Source organism: Chanos chanos, chromosome 7 (assembly GCF_902362185.1).
Source record: "Chanos chanos chromosome 7, fChaCha1.1, whole genome shotgun sequence".
Taxonomy (NCBI): domain Eukaryota; kingdom Metazoa; phylum Chordata; class Actinopteri; order Gonorynchiformes; family Chanidae; genus Chanos; species Chanos chanos.
In genome coordinates, this window is record NC_044501.1 from 47,855,930 (window position 1) to 47,868,084 (window position 12,155).

Sequence of the window (12,155 nt, forward strand, 5' to 3'; positions counted from 1 at the left end):
GTTGTTGTTGTTTTTTTTTTTTGTTTTTTTTTAGCTTTACGAGTTTAGTGATGTATCGAAGCATTCAGACCGAGGGCAGAGCCATGGGCACCGACGGACGAGTGTCAACATTCCAATGCGCTCCGTTTGCCGGAGGCTGTCAGAAATCGGATTACGGCACAATGACTTCACCTTATCTCTTTTTTTTTTTGTTTTCTTTTTTTTGTTGTTTTTTTTTAGCGACAAACATTTGGCGTGTCAACAGTCAAAATTTATAAACAGTAGCTCCTCAGACGTAAGGATGTTTGACTTTCAAATTTGCCGACTCTGTTTGAAGTAACGGTGTCTAAAGGTTGCAAAAGATGGCAAAAAGAGAACCATTCTATGGAATACATACACATGCAGACAAATGGATTCATTTCAGTGGCTCTCCACAGCCCTGAAGACTCACAGAATGAAAACGGAGAATCTAAATGAGGGTTTTAACTGAACATTTAGGCCTTCAGGTCACAAAGGTTCGCAGGTTGTTGCTTTGACCTTCTATTAGCAATTAATTATTACTAATTTCTTAAATATTTCATTTCATTTTTTTTAATCACTGAGTCAAAGTAAGGCCACAGAAAAAAAATAACAAAACAAAACAAAAGGAGAAATGGGATTTGCCTATTTGCATATATAATTTCATATAACGTTTTGAGAAATGACTACATGTTGAACTTAATTGCACATTGATAAATATTCTCTATGGACTAGTCAAACCATACGATGAGTTAGACGATAAAAAAAAACAAGAGGCATTCATATAAGGCACTATAAATGCTAAATGAAAACGCAGTCGTACACCATTTCAACATTTCACAGACCACCAGAGAAAAGTGACCTCTTTGTACCTTGCCCTACTGCATGATGGGAAATGTATGGAACTGAGTAGCCTATGACGTTAGATCAGATCTACCGAAACATCGAGACCGAGATGTGCACGGGCGAACCGTGACGACCCTCTTCAGTGGTTTTTAAAGGACAATGATGCTATGAATGAAAAGGATTCCATGACACAACCCCCCCCCCCCCCCTCCCCCACCACCCCCCAGCTATAATACACCTATTTATTGCACAAGAAAAACAGATGCACGAAATCAGATTGCCATTAATGTTGTCCAACTGATGTGCATTCCAGTGAAAAACAGCTCTTCTCTTTCCCCCGGAAACATACAAAAATCCCAGCATGGAAGCTTTCAGACCTTTCATATAATCATCTCTTCATACTCTCATTTACGCTTGACTTATAGACTTTATCAATTATCCATAAATATCTCGGTATCATACATACATTATCATATAGTACTATATGTTATATATGAATTTATATCTGTGTCTTTATATATATATATATATTTATGTTTGTATGTAATACACTGTCTCTCTGCAGGCGGATGTGATGTCCTCGCTCTATAACATGGAAGAACAGAGATCATCTCTCAGCAGTGGCTTCACACTGTGCTCCTCCCTCTTGATTCCTGTTTTGACCCAGTCCCTGTGAACAGCGGTTCCTCTGTGGTACCGTGTGTGTGTGTGTGTGCGTGTGTGTGCATGTGTGTGTGTGTGAGCATGGACAAAATCATCAGGGGCTGAACCACGCGCCCCGTATCAAAGCCCAGTTTTGGTGACGTTAATACAGGACCGCAATAAAACAAGTGCCCAAAGACCACATATGAAAATAACAAACAAACAAACAAATTAAAAAAACAAGCACGCTTCTTCAGCCTGATGGTGCATTCGTTAGAACAGTTCTACAGCTCTTAAAAAAATATGAGCAGGATGGAAAGAATTGAATGACTACATTAATACTTGGTTTAATTCACCTCTCTGAGCGATTGAAACATTGTTAAAAAAAGGAACTCATCTCACATAGTTGAAAATGAATAACAGGTCAACTGTATCATAAAGTACTAAAAAACCTAAAGCAATATGTTTATTTGTTTATCTGGTATTTCTCCTTTAAACCGCTTCAGGCCCAGCTCCACATTCCCAGTAACTGAACGATGAACATTGTGACAAGAGAAAAGGGGGGTATTATTACTCTAAACCATGTGGCCTTTTTTTTTGTTGTTGTTGTTCTTGTTTCCCAGAATTCCTCTGTCTGTCGACTCCTCCTTTGCAATGACATGCCTCCTTGTATGTGTGTGTGTGTGTGTGTGTTTGTTTTTTGTTGTTGTTTTTTTTTGTGGAACAGAAATGTCTCTTTACACGGTGAGTGGAGTCTCAGGCCAGGCCGGCGTGCCACTGCTCCACTGCCTCGGCCCAAAGCTCCGTCGCTTTTCTTCTCATCGGCTTTTCAATCCACGACGAATCCACAAAGCAACATAACGCACAGCGGCTCCGTTACGACGCTTCGGCAGTCTGGATTCATCAAGGGTTACGGGTGATCAGATTGGGGAAATTCTTGGTCCGCCTGAAATGATCTGTTGCTTTGTTATTTTAGGTATTTGCAAGTTTAGTTTCACACCCAACACTTAATCAAGTCTTGGACTAGGAGTTTAAAAGTTCTTTTCGCAAGCAGGTAATTATGGCTCAGGAGAAAGGACCCTGGGACTCCCAGGAAACCTTCCGCTTTCCCATCGGGACTCGGGACTCTTACGTTGCATAGTGATCAAAGCTTCCCAGGTATTCCAAACCCGCTCGATAGCAGAACTGGTACTGATCCTGGAAAAGACGGGAAAACGATCTGAGAACCAAGCAAACTGAGCGGGATGGGGGGAAATTCCATAGACGACAAACTGTCTCACTCGTTAAAAAGAGAAAGAAAGAAAGAAAGAAAAAAAGAAAGAAAGAAAGAAAGAAAGAAAGAAAGAGAAAGGAGTGGGTGAACGAAACAACATCATGAATGAACTGAATGTCTGGCTTTGGTAACTGCTGGTTAAAAGCAGGGTTTTTTTTGTTTTTTATGGTCATTTGATGTTGCGTCATGCTCTTTGAGTCCATAAAGGTGTCTCCGTAGAAACATTAATTTAGTGAATTCAGGGAAAACAGAGGAACTTCTGAGGAGCTGAGACCACATGTCTGCAATCCTGTGTGCTCTGCATTATGTGTGTGTGTGTGTGTGTGTGTATGTGTGTGGGTGTGTGTCTGTGTGTGTGTGTGTCTGTGTGTGCGTGGTGTGTGTCTCTGTATGTGCGTATGTGTGTGTGTGTGTGAGTGTGTGTATGAGAGTGTGTGTGTGTCTGTGTGTGTGTGTATGTGTGAGTGTGTGAGTGTGTGTATGAGAGTGTGTGTGTGTCTGTGTGTGTGTGTATGTGTGAGTGTGTGTATGAGAGTGTGTGTGTGTCTGTGTATGTGTGAGTGTGTGAGTGTGTGTATGAGAGTGTGTGTATGTATGTGTGTGTGCGTGATGTGTGTCTGTGTGTGCGTGGTGTGTGTCTCTGCGTGTGTGTGTGAGTGTGTGTATGTGTGTGAGTGTGTGTATGTGTGCGTGTGCGTGGTGTGTGTCTGTGTGTGTGTACTCTGTCTGCGATCCCGTGTGCTCTGTTTTGTGCTGTGGACAGAGGTTCACGCATAGGAGGGTCATGATTCCGCTTCACCAAGCAGAAGACACGAGCTTTTCAGTCAAAGCCACAGAGGAGCTAAAGCTCTCCTCTCCTCCTTCTTTCTCCTCCTTTTCCCTCTTTCTCTCTCTCTATTGATCTAAAAAAATCCTTTTCCCATAGACTCTTTAAAGGGCATTCTGTGAACTGGCAGTGAAATTGCTTATCTGAATCAATTTGCATGCCTAACCTGCAGGATCCACAGGCCTCAGATCCGGACGAACTGTAACGGTAATATATAATGCTATTAAAACGTGAGATGCCAGCTTATGAAACCAACGATTAAGGTCAAAAAGTTTTTAACACTCTTATGGTGAGTTCAACCTTAAAAGATTTTTGTGAGTCACGGAGACGGGTTTGATGGACAGGTGGGTTTTTACCTCCGTCTGAACCATGGCTGGTCGTTGAGTCCGTAGCATTTTCACCGTCTGGAATATGTCCACCACCCCTTCGTATCTCATTCGTTCCAGAACGATACTCAGAGTGATGAAGACGCCGGTCCTTCCCACACCAGCGCTGCAGGGAGGAGGAAGAGTACAGTGTCAGTCATGTGACCATTCCCCGGCGACCGAAAAACAAGCCAAAGCTCATAGAACTTCACACGGCCCGGATGCAGAGGTTTAAATGAAAATTCTCAAATACACACAGTTTTTTTAAAAATTGATGTTTTGACCATATACATGAAAGGAACAATTTAATGAGTTATTTTGTTGTGCAATAAAAGGTTAATACTAAAAAGATAAATTCCTCGGATGGACAGGAAAGCTGTTTATATGGAGTGCTCTATGGCAGGATGACAGATTCATCTTTACTGTACTTCACCCCAATCCCCTGTCCTGTGATCTCGACTCAGCCTGCGGGCAGGTCTAGCGGCAGGTCCTTACCTACAGTGGACGGAGATTGGCCCATCCTGGCCAAACTGCTCTTTCGTTTTATGCACTTGGCCGATGAAGTCGATAAAACCCTCTCCCGATTTTGGCACTCCCTGTTCGGGCCAGTCAGTGAACTGGAACTGTCGCACCGTCCGCGACTGTCCGTCCTACACACACACACACACACACACACACACACACACACCTTGGGTAAGTATTCTTCATAGAGACCAATCAGACCAATATATATCAGAATCTCCCACTCAGTCAAAACACAGAGCAGTGAGATTCATTGGCCAATGGCCATTCATTTTCATTGGGACTGTGGCAAACATTAGTCTGTGACAGTAGCTCTCAGTGAATCAGACGCGCAGTCAGGGGGCGGAGCCCGTCTGCGTCTGTCCAACACCAGCGCATCTGCTCTCCACACACAATAGCGCCTCTCGCCGCCTCGTTCTCCGCCGCAGATATCTGGAGTTACGGCACGCGCGACTACAAAGGCTGCCGGTCTCAAACAATCCACGCTCACAAAGACATCTGTCACTTCACCTGTGCGTCATTAAGAGCTGAGAGAGGAGGCAGCGCCCTGGCTTTGATGTGGTGTTTTTCGGTGCCTCTGTGGAGACAGCTCTGAGGGTGTAGAATGCCTAAATGATGCTGTATATTCCCGATAAGCAGAATAAATGATGCTGTATATTCCCGATAAGAACCGACCCCCCCACCCCACCCCCCAAACACACACACACACACACACACTCACACACTCACACACTCTGCCAGGCTGGTGTAATGTGTATTATAAAGGAAAGAGCCGGGCTGGTTTATCGTGCTAAGACTTTGATGGAATTAACATCCCAAACCCACACTGACAGCATTTCACTTCACTCTGGGCTACCAACTTACAATATATATATATATATATATATATATATATATATATATATATATATACACACACACACATATTCAAATATAGAGTCACTGCAAATAAGAGTGTATGGAAATTAATAGAATCTGTCAATCAAATGTAAATGAAGGCAACGTGGCAACAGGGGGTGACAGGAAAAATATCTCTAATGTTGGGATTAACATTGAAGGAACATTCTGAAAGCTTTTAGAAAGGAATGTTATGAAATGGGAATTATCTTTCTCTGAAACGTCTCAACTTGTTTTCTCTGATTAGGCCTGGAGAGGTTTCTTTTTTTGGGGGGGGGGGGGGGGGGTGACGGGGGGTGACATACCCTGGCATCGGTGACTTTAAACTCTCGCAGGATGTACTGGGGCATGTTGTACTCTGCCATGGGATCCACCACAAAATACTGGTAACGGGCAGACCGCTCCGCTGGCCAGTACTGGTGACATTTCTCCTGAAAAGAGAGAGAAAGAGAGAGAGAGAGAGAGAGGGATGAAACCATCGTTGAGGCAGGACGGTAAAAGTGCTTTGCTTGCACGGTGAGACTGAGCAGACAGCCATGTCCTTGGACTTGAACCTTGTTTGAATTTGCTGGCGTGAGACTGGTCAGAGACTAAGTGAAGTGTTTTAATGAAGACGGTTTATTCATTCCACCCCTTCACCCTCACTCACACTCACAACACAGGCTTAACATCAACCAACATCTCCTTTCATTTCACAACCACAAACAGGTCAGCTTAAAAAAAACAAAACAAAAAAAAAACATCACACGGGCATGTTTGCCCTTTCTCACGTATTTAAAACACTTTTGCTGGGCGTGTTTTTGCTATCTCAGTACCTAAGACTTGCTTTGCCATGGAGACTGCTGGCTGGTGGAGTTCTGAAAGAGTTAATAACGAAAACACAGAACGACAAGGTTTTCACCATCCCGTCTAATCTGCCTGATACGTTTCATTCTCACAGGAGTGTGACGAAGCGGAATCTTTGTGGAGTTTTGTTTTTTTTTGTTTTTGTTTTTAAAAGCTGGTTTACACTCAAAAATGCGCTGTGACAACACTCTAATGTGGTGTGACTGCAGCGCCTCATTCGCTGTTGTATATAAAGACACAGTTTATTTATTCAAACCCAACGAGTCCAAACCCAACGAGTCCAAACCCAACGAGTCCAAACTCGATACCGGAGAGCGATACCGCCATAGTACGCTGTGTATATTAAACGCTACTGGGACGAGCGACAGGTGGGATTTGTCACTGCGACTGATGACGGGTCGCGTGACCGTCCGGGGACATTCGAACAAGTACCACGGTTCTGAAAAAGCCCCCGGGCCTTCCCGCTGTTTACGGTCTCACCGTTCCTGCCTGGTCAGCCAGCGGACACATCTCCTTCTTCAAATTATTCACAGCCTCTTTTCCAGACTCGCAGACAGACATTTTCGGTGATAAAATCCAATAGAAATTAGTTTTTTGTCGAGTGAGAAGTAAAAGAGAGATCAGCTGACGTCGCTAGCTTATCGTTCATTCCCAGCTGGGCTAAGCTCTCGCCGACACCTCACCGTCATCTGTAAACGCTCTGATGAAACTGGGCGGGAGAATCGGCGAACGTACCCTTCCCATCTCTCGGAGCTTGGTGAGCATGACCACGATGGTTGAGTTGTGTTCCCAAAGCATTCTCCAGAAGTCCTCTGTAGTCTCAGCCAGCGGCCCCTGCGTTGCGATGTAGGCTTTCTGTTGCCTAGGAGACAGATGGTTCAGTTAAAAAGAAGAAGTATGGAAACGCTGCATTCAGACCACTCACATTCAGTACGGCACTCTCCGTGTTCACAATGGATAAACCTATCAGGGTTTTTTTTTTTTCTCTCTCTCTCGCCAGCATTGATCTTTCCATTGATCTTAAATCCATAATGTGCATTTCATTAGTAATGAATGTGAATAATAATGTTTGAACATAATGTTTGACCGCTGCAGCGAGACACTGCGCCCACATCCTGAAAATCAAACACGGGAAAACCGACGGCGAATATGACTTAACGCCGAGTGCCCGCCGCTTACCGATATCCGTCTATGAAACTGGCGTTGATGTAGTCCGAGCCCTCCACGCCTCTGATTGGCTGAAGACACACTCGTGTGGATTCGTAGGGCATGATGTTGACCAGGCGGTTCTTGAACTTGTTGCAGGGAAGGTTGGCACTGATGAACCGGGATGTGTGAGCTTTCGTGTTGGCTAAACGCTGTGGTGAGGAAACAGCAAGAGAAACACACAGGAAAGTTCAGCCTCTGTCAGATACAAAAACCATCTCTCTCTCTCTTTCTTACCCTCTAACTTTCTCTCTCTCACACTCTCTCTCCCTTTTCCTCTCCCTCTCTTTTCTCCCTCTCTCTCTCTCTTTCCCTCTCTCTCCCTCTCTCTCTAACTTTCTCTCTCTCTCTCTCTCTCTCTTTCCCTCTCTCTCTCTCTCTCTCTCCCTCTCTCTCTCTCTCTCTCTCTCTCTCTCTCTCTCTCCTCTGCCCCTGCCCCTCCCGTGCTTTTACCCGTTAGATAAATACCACTAATAATCCCAGGACATGAGAGGACAAGCACAGGCCCACTGAGGATTAGGTGCTGCCAGCTGCCAAGTACTCTGGTGTGAAGAGAGAGAGAGAGAGAGAGAGAGAGCATAATGTGCCCTGTACAGTGGAGCTAATGCTATATGTGTTTAGCGTTGAGTGCATAAAGGCCACCCCAGGGATTAGAGCTGTTTCGCTCCAACAATCGTATGAAAGAAGAGGAACATAAATAATGTGATAAAAGCACACGCGGCTCCGGCGGGCAGTGAGCCACACCACAGCATGTGTGAATACAGGCAACACAGCCCTGTTTATCAAAGCACTTCCACTGCTAGCACAAGGCCCTGCTGCTGTGTCCCGCCCTACCACACAGAGTTCACACACACACACACACACATCTACACACCCACACACACCTACACACACACACCTACACACACACACACACACACACACACACACACACACACAGACCCGCACAAACACTGGGCTGCAAACTGTGCGACTGACAAATTGGGCCATTTCAAGAGGGTTCTTTCCTTCCTCATTGGGCTCCAACTGGTAAACGCTAAAAAAATTTGAAAAAATGGTGGGGAAAGAGAAAGCTACAGAAGTTTGACAGGAACCTGTGATGGCCCCCACCCACTCGCATAATACGGCCCCCGTCGGACGGAGAGAAAAGGGAGAGAGAGAGAAGGAGAGAGAGGAGGAAAGAGAGAGGGTTGGGGTCTTTTAGTTGGAGCAGAATCAAAGGGAAACTAAGTAGCATTGGGGGAACCACAGGCCCCACGCTGTCTCCTGCGGCTACACTAAAGTGAACGGGAAAAGTTACCCAGCAGCGGGCTGGAGAAGGGGTAATCGATGGAGCCAAGCCCCAGACCCAGGGCTGAGTGCTGGGGTGCCGGGGTCTTCGGCTCTCTTTATGCGGCATGATATTTGATCAGCCTTTGACTTTCGGTAAATAGATTCGTGAAAAAGTGCAGTGACTGTGAAATGCTTTGGGGTCAGATAACGTGGGGGGGGGGGGGGGGGGTATGAGAAAGAACAGGACTTCCTGGGGCCAGCCTGTGGGGTTAGCTGTTGTTGTCATACTGACTGGAACCTACAGGCTATGATTGTGGGTTTATCTCCAAATGCGTTGTGTGTGTTTTCAGATTTTCCTCAGTCTGTCAAAGTTTCACAGCAGCTTTCGGTAGTGCAGGAGCATGTCAGTTCAGCCAGCTGGCTTTTGACCACATTTCTTTTTTTCTTTCTTTTTTTTCTTTTTTTTTTTATCAACTTCTGTTTGGATAATTGGTGGATATGGCTAACGCTAATTTCTACTAAAATTCTAAGTCTTCTGTAACCTTCCAAATTTTTACTTCCTTAATCTCATTAGCTCTGTTTAGCTTTCCTCTTAACGCTCCTGCCTGCACCGCTCCTGATTGGTGCAGTCTGTTTATGTCAAAGCTGTTAGCATGTGCACTCAGAGTCCACATTATGACTATTAGCTGCTTACTGACGCTTGTTTGCTAGCTCATGCAACACTATTATGCTAATTGCCGACCTATCTTAAACTGTAATTTCATTTGGTCCCTGCCTCACATAGCTGCATTCATCCGCCGCTCGTTAGCATCAGCACCACTGTTGCCACCGTACTACCTTTCACTGAGAGAGACGCGCGCCCAGTTAAGTTCGCTGCCAAGTTCCGCTAATCAGTCGTAGCCGCACCGAACGTTTTTTAGGCTAACGGCTCGGCTTACCTTGAACTCTAGCTCCATCCCGGTCACATTCTCTCCGGACTCGATCTGGGTGAGCTTCTGGATGTAGGCGTAGAGGTTTCGGGCGGGGACCTCCGTGTTCCCGCAGGTCACGGCCTCAAGCAGCGCGTCATGGATGAAGACGTACTGGTCTTCCGTCTGGACCATGTAGTTCCTCTGAGCTCGCATCAGGGTCACGTGACCATAGATGTCCACCGTTTTCTCGTGCTTTATTCGCTCCAACATGGCGTCGATCACGATGAAGCACCCGGTCCTGCCCACGCCCGCGCTGCAGGGGTCAAAGGTCAGGGGAGGGCATACAGAGGAGGAGGGGGAAAAAAAAGAACGGTGAGTGTTCGTTTCTGAAAAGACAGTTTGGTTTCGACCAAACAAAACGGAGAGGATAACTGGTTTTTGAGACAGTTACATTCTGTCCCTGGACACCAGACATCATCCGTATTAGATGCTTTCACATGATGACCCAGAAATTACTTGGCATATGACAAAAAAAAAGTTTGAAAGAGCACTTTGCAAACTCTCGGTCATTTGTAGTTCTAACACATTACAAAACAAAACTGTGCCAGCCCACAGATATCCATGAATTAGCTCTCCTGAGGAGCAGTTCCTCCCCATGGCTAGTACTTAATGGTAAGTTGGCAATGACAAAGAGAGACCGAGAGAGAGAGAGAGAGAGAGAGAGGAAGACAGAGAGCGAGAAAGAGAGGGAGAGAGAGAGAGTGAGAAGCTTTCTCAATGTCATCTCTTCTCCGTGGCTGCGGTCGGGTTTGGCATAGCTCTCACAGCCAATCAGAGTTGAAGTGGCTGAGCAGTTAGCTTCCACAACCATTTCCCACCTGCGTTCTCCCCCCCCCCCCCCCCCTCTCTCCCCCTCTCTGAAACACAATTTAACCTTTCTCTAAGCCACTAAAAGCCCACTCCTTCTCTTTTTCCTCCGTGACTCTGAGAGGCCAGTAACACTCACCAACTTTTTAAGCACTCCGCAGCTGATTTCAATTACGGACGTTAGATTAGCGCTGTCCGCTAAAATCCCGTCATGAGCGAGAGATGGAGACTCTTCATTAAGAACCTGCTCTGTGCATTTTCACATTATCCATCTAACAATGACAGGACATTTAAAAACGCCTCCACGGGGCAAAGTGCTGAGTGCAGCCCGCCTAAGATGTGTGCTCTGTGCGAATACTGTGACCCTTTTTCTTTCTGTTTTGTTTCATTTTTGAAGGGGTTGTTTTTTTTTTGGTGCTGTGAGAGGTCATTTGGCTGTAGTGTGGAGCGTAGTGACGTATCAGTGTGTATGAAGTCCTGAACACGCTACTGTAAGTCAACATACCTCAAGGTTACTCACCAAGCTGTGTTCTCATAACTGCTTCCCTTTTTCCCATTACACAGACATTATTTCATGTCTGTCACCAGAAACACTACTTGGTTTCTCGTCTTTCTCTCTGAGAGATGAGAAACTCATGAGAGCGGCCGTTTGACCTGACAAAATCATCACAGTCGTATTTAAAGCCCTCATACACGCTGGATCCAAGGCCCCTTCCTGCACATGGATTTCATTACAATACCTCGGTAATTACCAGATGCTTATGGCTGATAAATTTTGGAAGACTGTCGGAGGTTTGAGAGATGAACTGATGTGAGTAGTTCTGGAATGAATCGGCCCACAGGTTTAACAGCGATTGGAACATTCAACAGTAACTGGAGAGCAGCAGTCGGCATGATCCTCCCTCTCTCTCTCTTTCTCTCTCTCTCTCTCTCTCTCTCTCCCTCTCTCTCTCTCTCTCTCTCTCTCTCTCTCTCTCTCTCTCTCTCTCTCCCTCTCTCTCTCTCTCTCTCTCTCTCTCTCTGCAGCTGTTTTCGATCCTTAACACACGTTGCAGGCGACTTTAGGAGAGCTGGAGTGATGAACTGTGAGTGGGTGACAGTGTGTCAGAGGAGTTTTGAGGAGAAGGTGAGATTGGATTGGGAAGGCAGTTGGCAAGTCCTGTTCGTTACAGGAGAGAGAGAGAGAGAGAGAGAGAGAGAGAGAGAGAGAGAAGAAGTGCATTTGGCAGACTCTGTTGGCTGACAAAGGCGTTTTCTCCTCTCTAATGACCTGAGACAGCCTGCCCTGACAGCCCCGTCCAGCCGCTTCCAACCGTCACACACACACACACACACACACACCCCCATGCCACTCAGCCTCATTCAGCTCCACTCTGAGTGTGAGAAACACACACTGCATAAGAGCCCATTAAGAGTGTCCACACACACACACACAAAACTTAATCACATCCTCATAACCTTCCACCGTTATGAAGGGCCAGGGAAGGCGGTGGCCACAGACTGAGGACTTGCCTGATCTTTTTCTCTACGTAACATTTTTGAAATATGACACAGGATACATTCTCAGGGCATTTATGAGAAATGTAGCGGACAGCATAATCGGTGGAAAGAAACGCAGGCATTATGGGAAAAATCCATCCCAAAGCACAGAGAGAAAGACTGGGGAAAATGGATGGGAACTGGAA

At 45.8% G+C, this 12,155-nt stretch overlaps 1 protein-coding gene across 1 annotated transcript in view; it reads right to left on the reverse strand.

Moving 5' to 3' along the window:
• Nucleotides 1-2,613: 2,613 nt before the first annotated feature.
• LOC115816508 (receptor-type tyrosine-protein phosphatase delta) overlaps nucleotides 2,614-12,155 on the reverse strand; it is a 96,724-nt gene continuing 87,182 nt past the window's right edge. The window contains exons 30-36 of the mRNA XM_030779462.1: nucleotides 9,631-9,916; nucleotides 7,394-7,572; nucleotides 6,950-7,076; nucleotides 5,674-5,799; nucleotides 4,445-4,599; nucleotides 3,941-4,076; nucleotides 2,614-2,682 (exon numbers count right to left, since the gene is read on the reverse strand). Coding sequence (XP_030635322.1) covers nucleotides 2,614-2,682; nucleotides 3,941-4,076; nucleotides 4,445-4,599; nucleotides 5,674-5,799; nucleotides 6,950-7,076; nucleotides 7,394-7,572; nucleotides 9,631-9,916 — 1,078 coding nt within the window. The remainder of the gene's footprint in view (nucleotides 2,683-3,940; nucleotides 4,077-4,444; nucleotides 4,600-5,673; nucleotides 5,800-6,949; nucleotides 7,077-7,393; nucleotides 7,573-9,630; nucleotides 9,917-12,155) is intronic.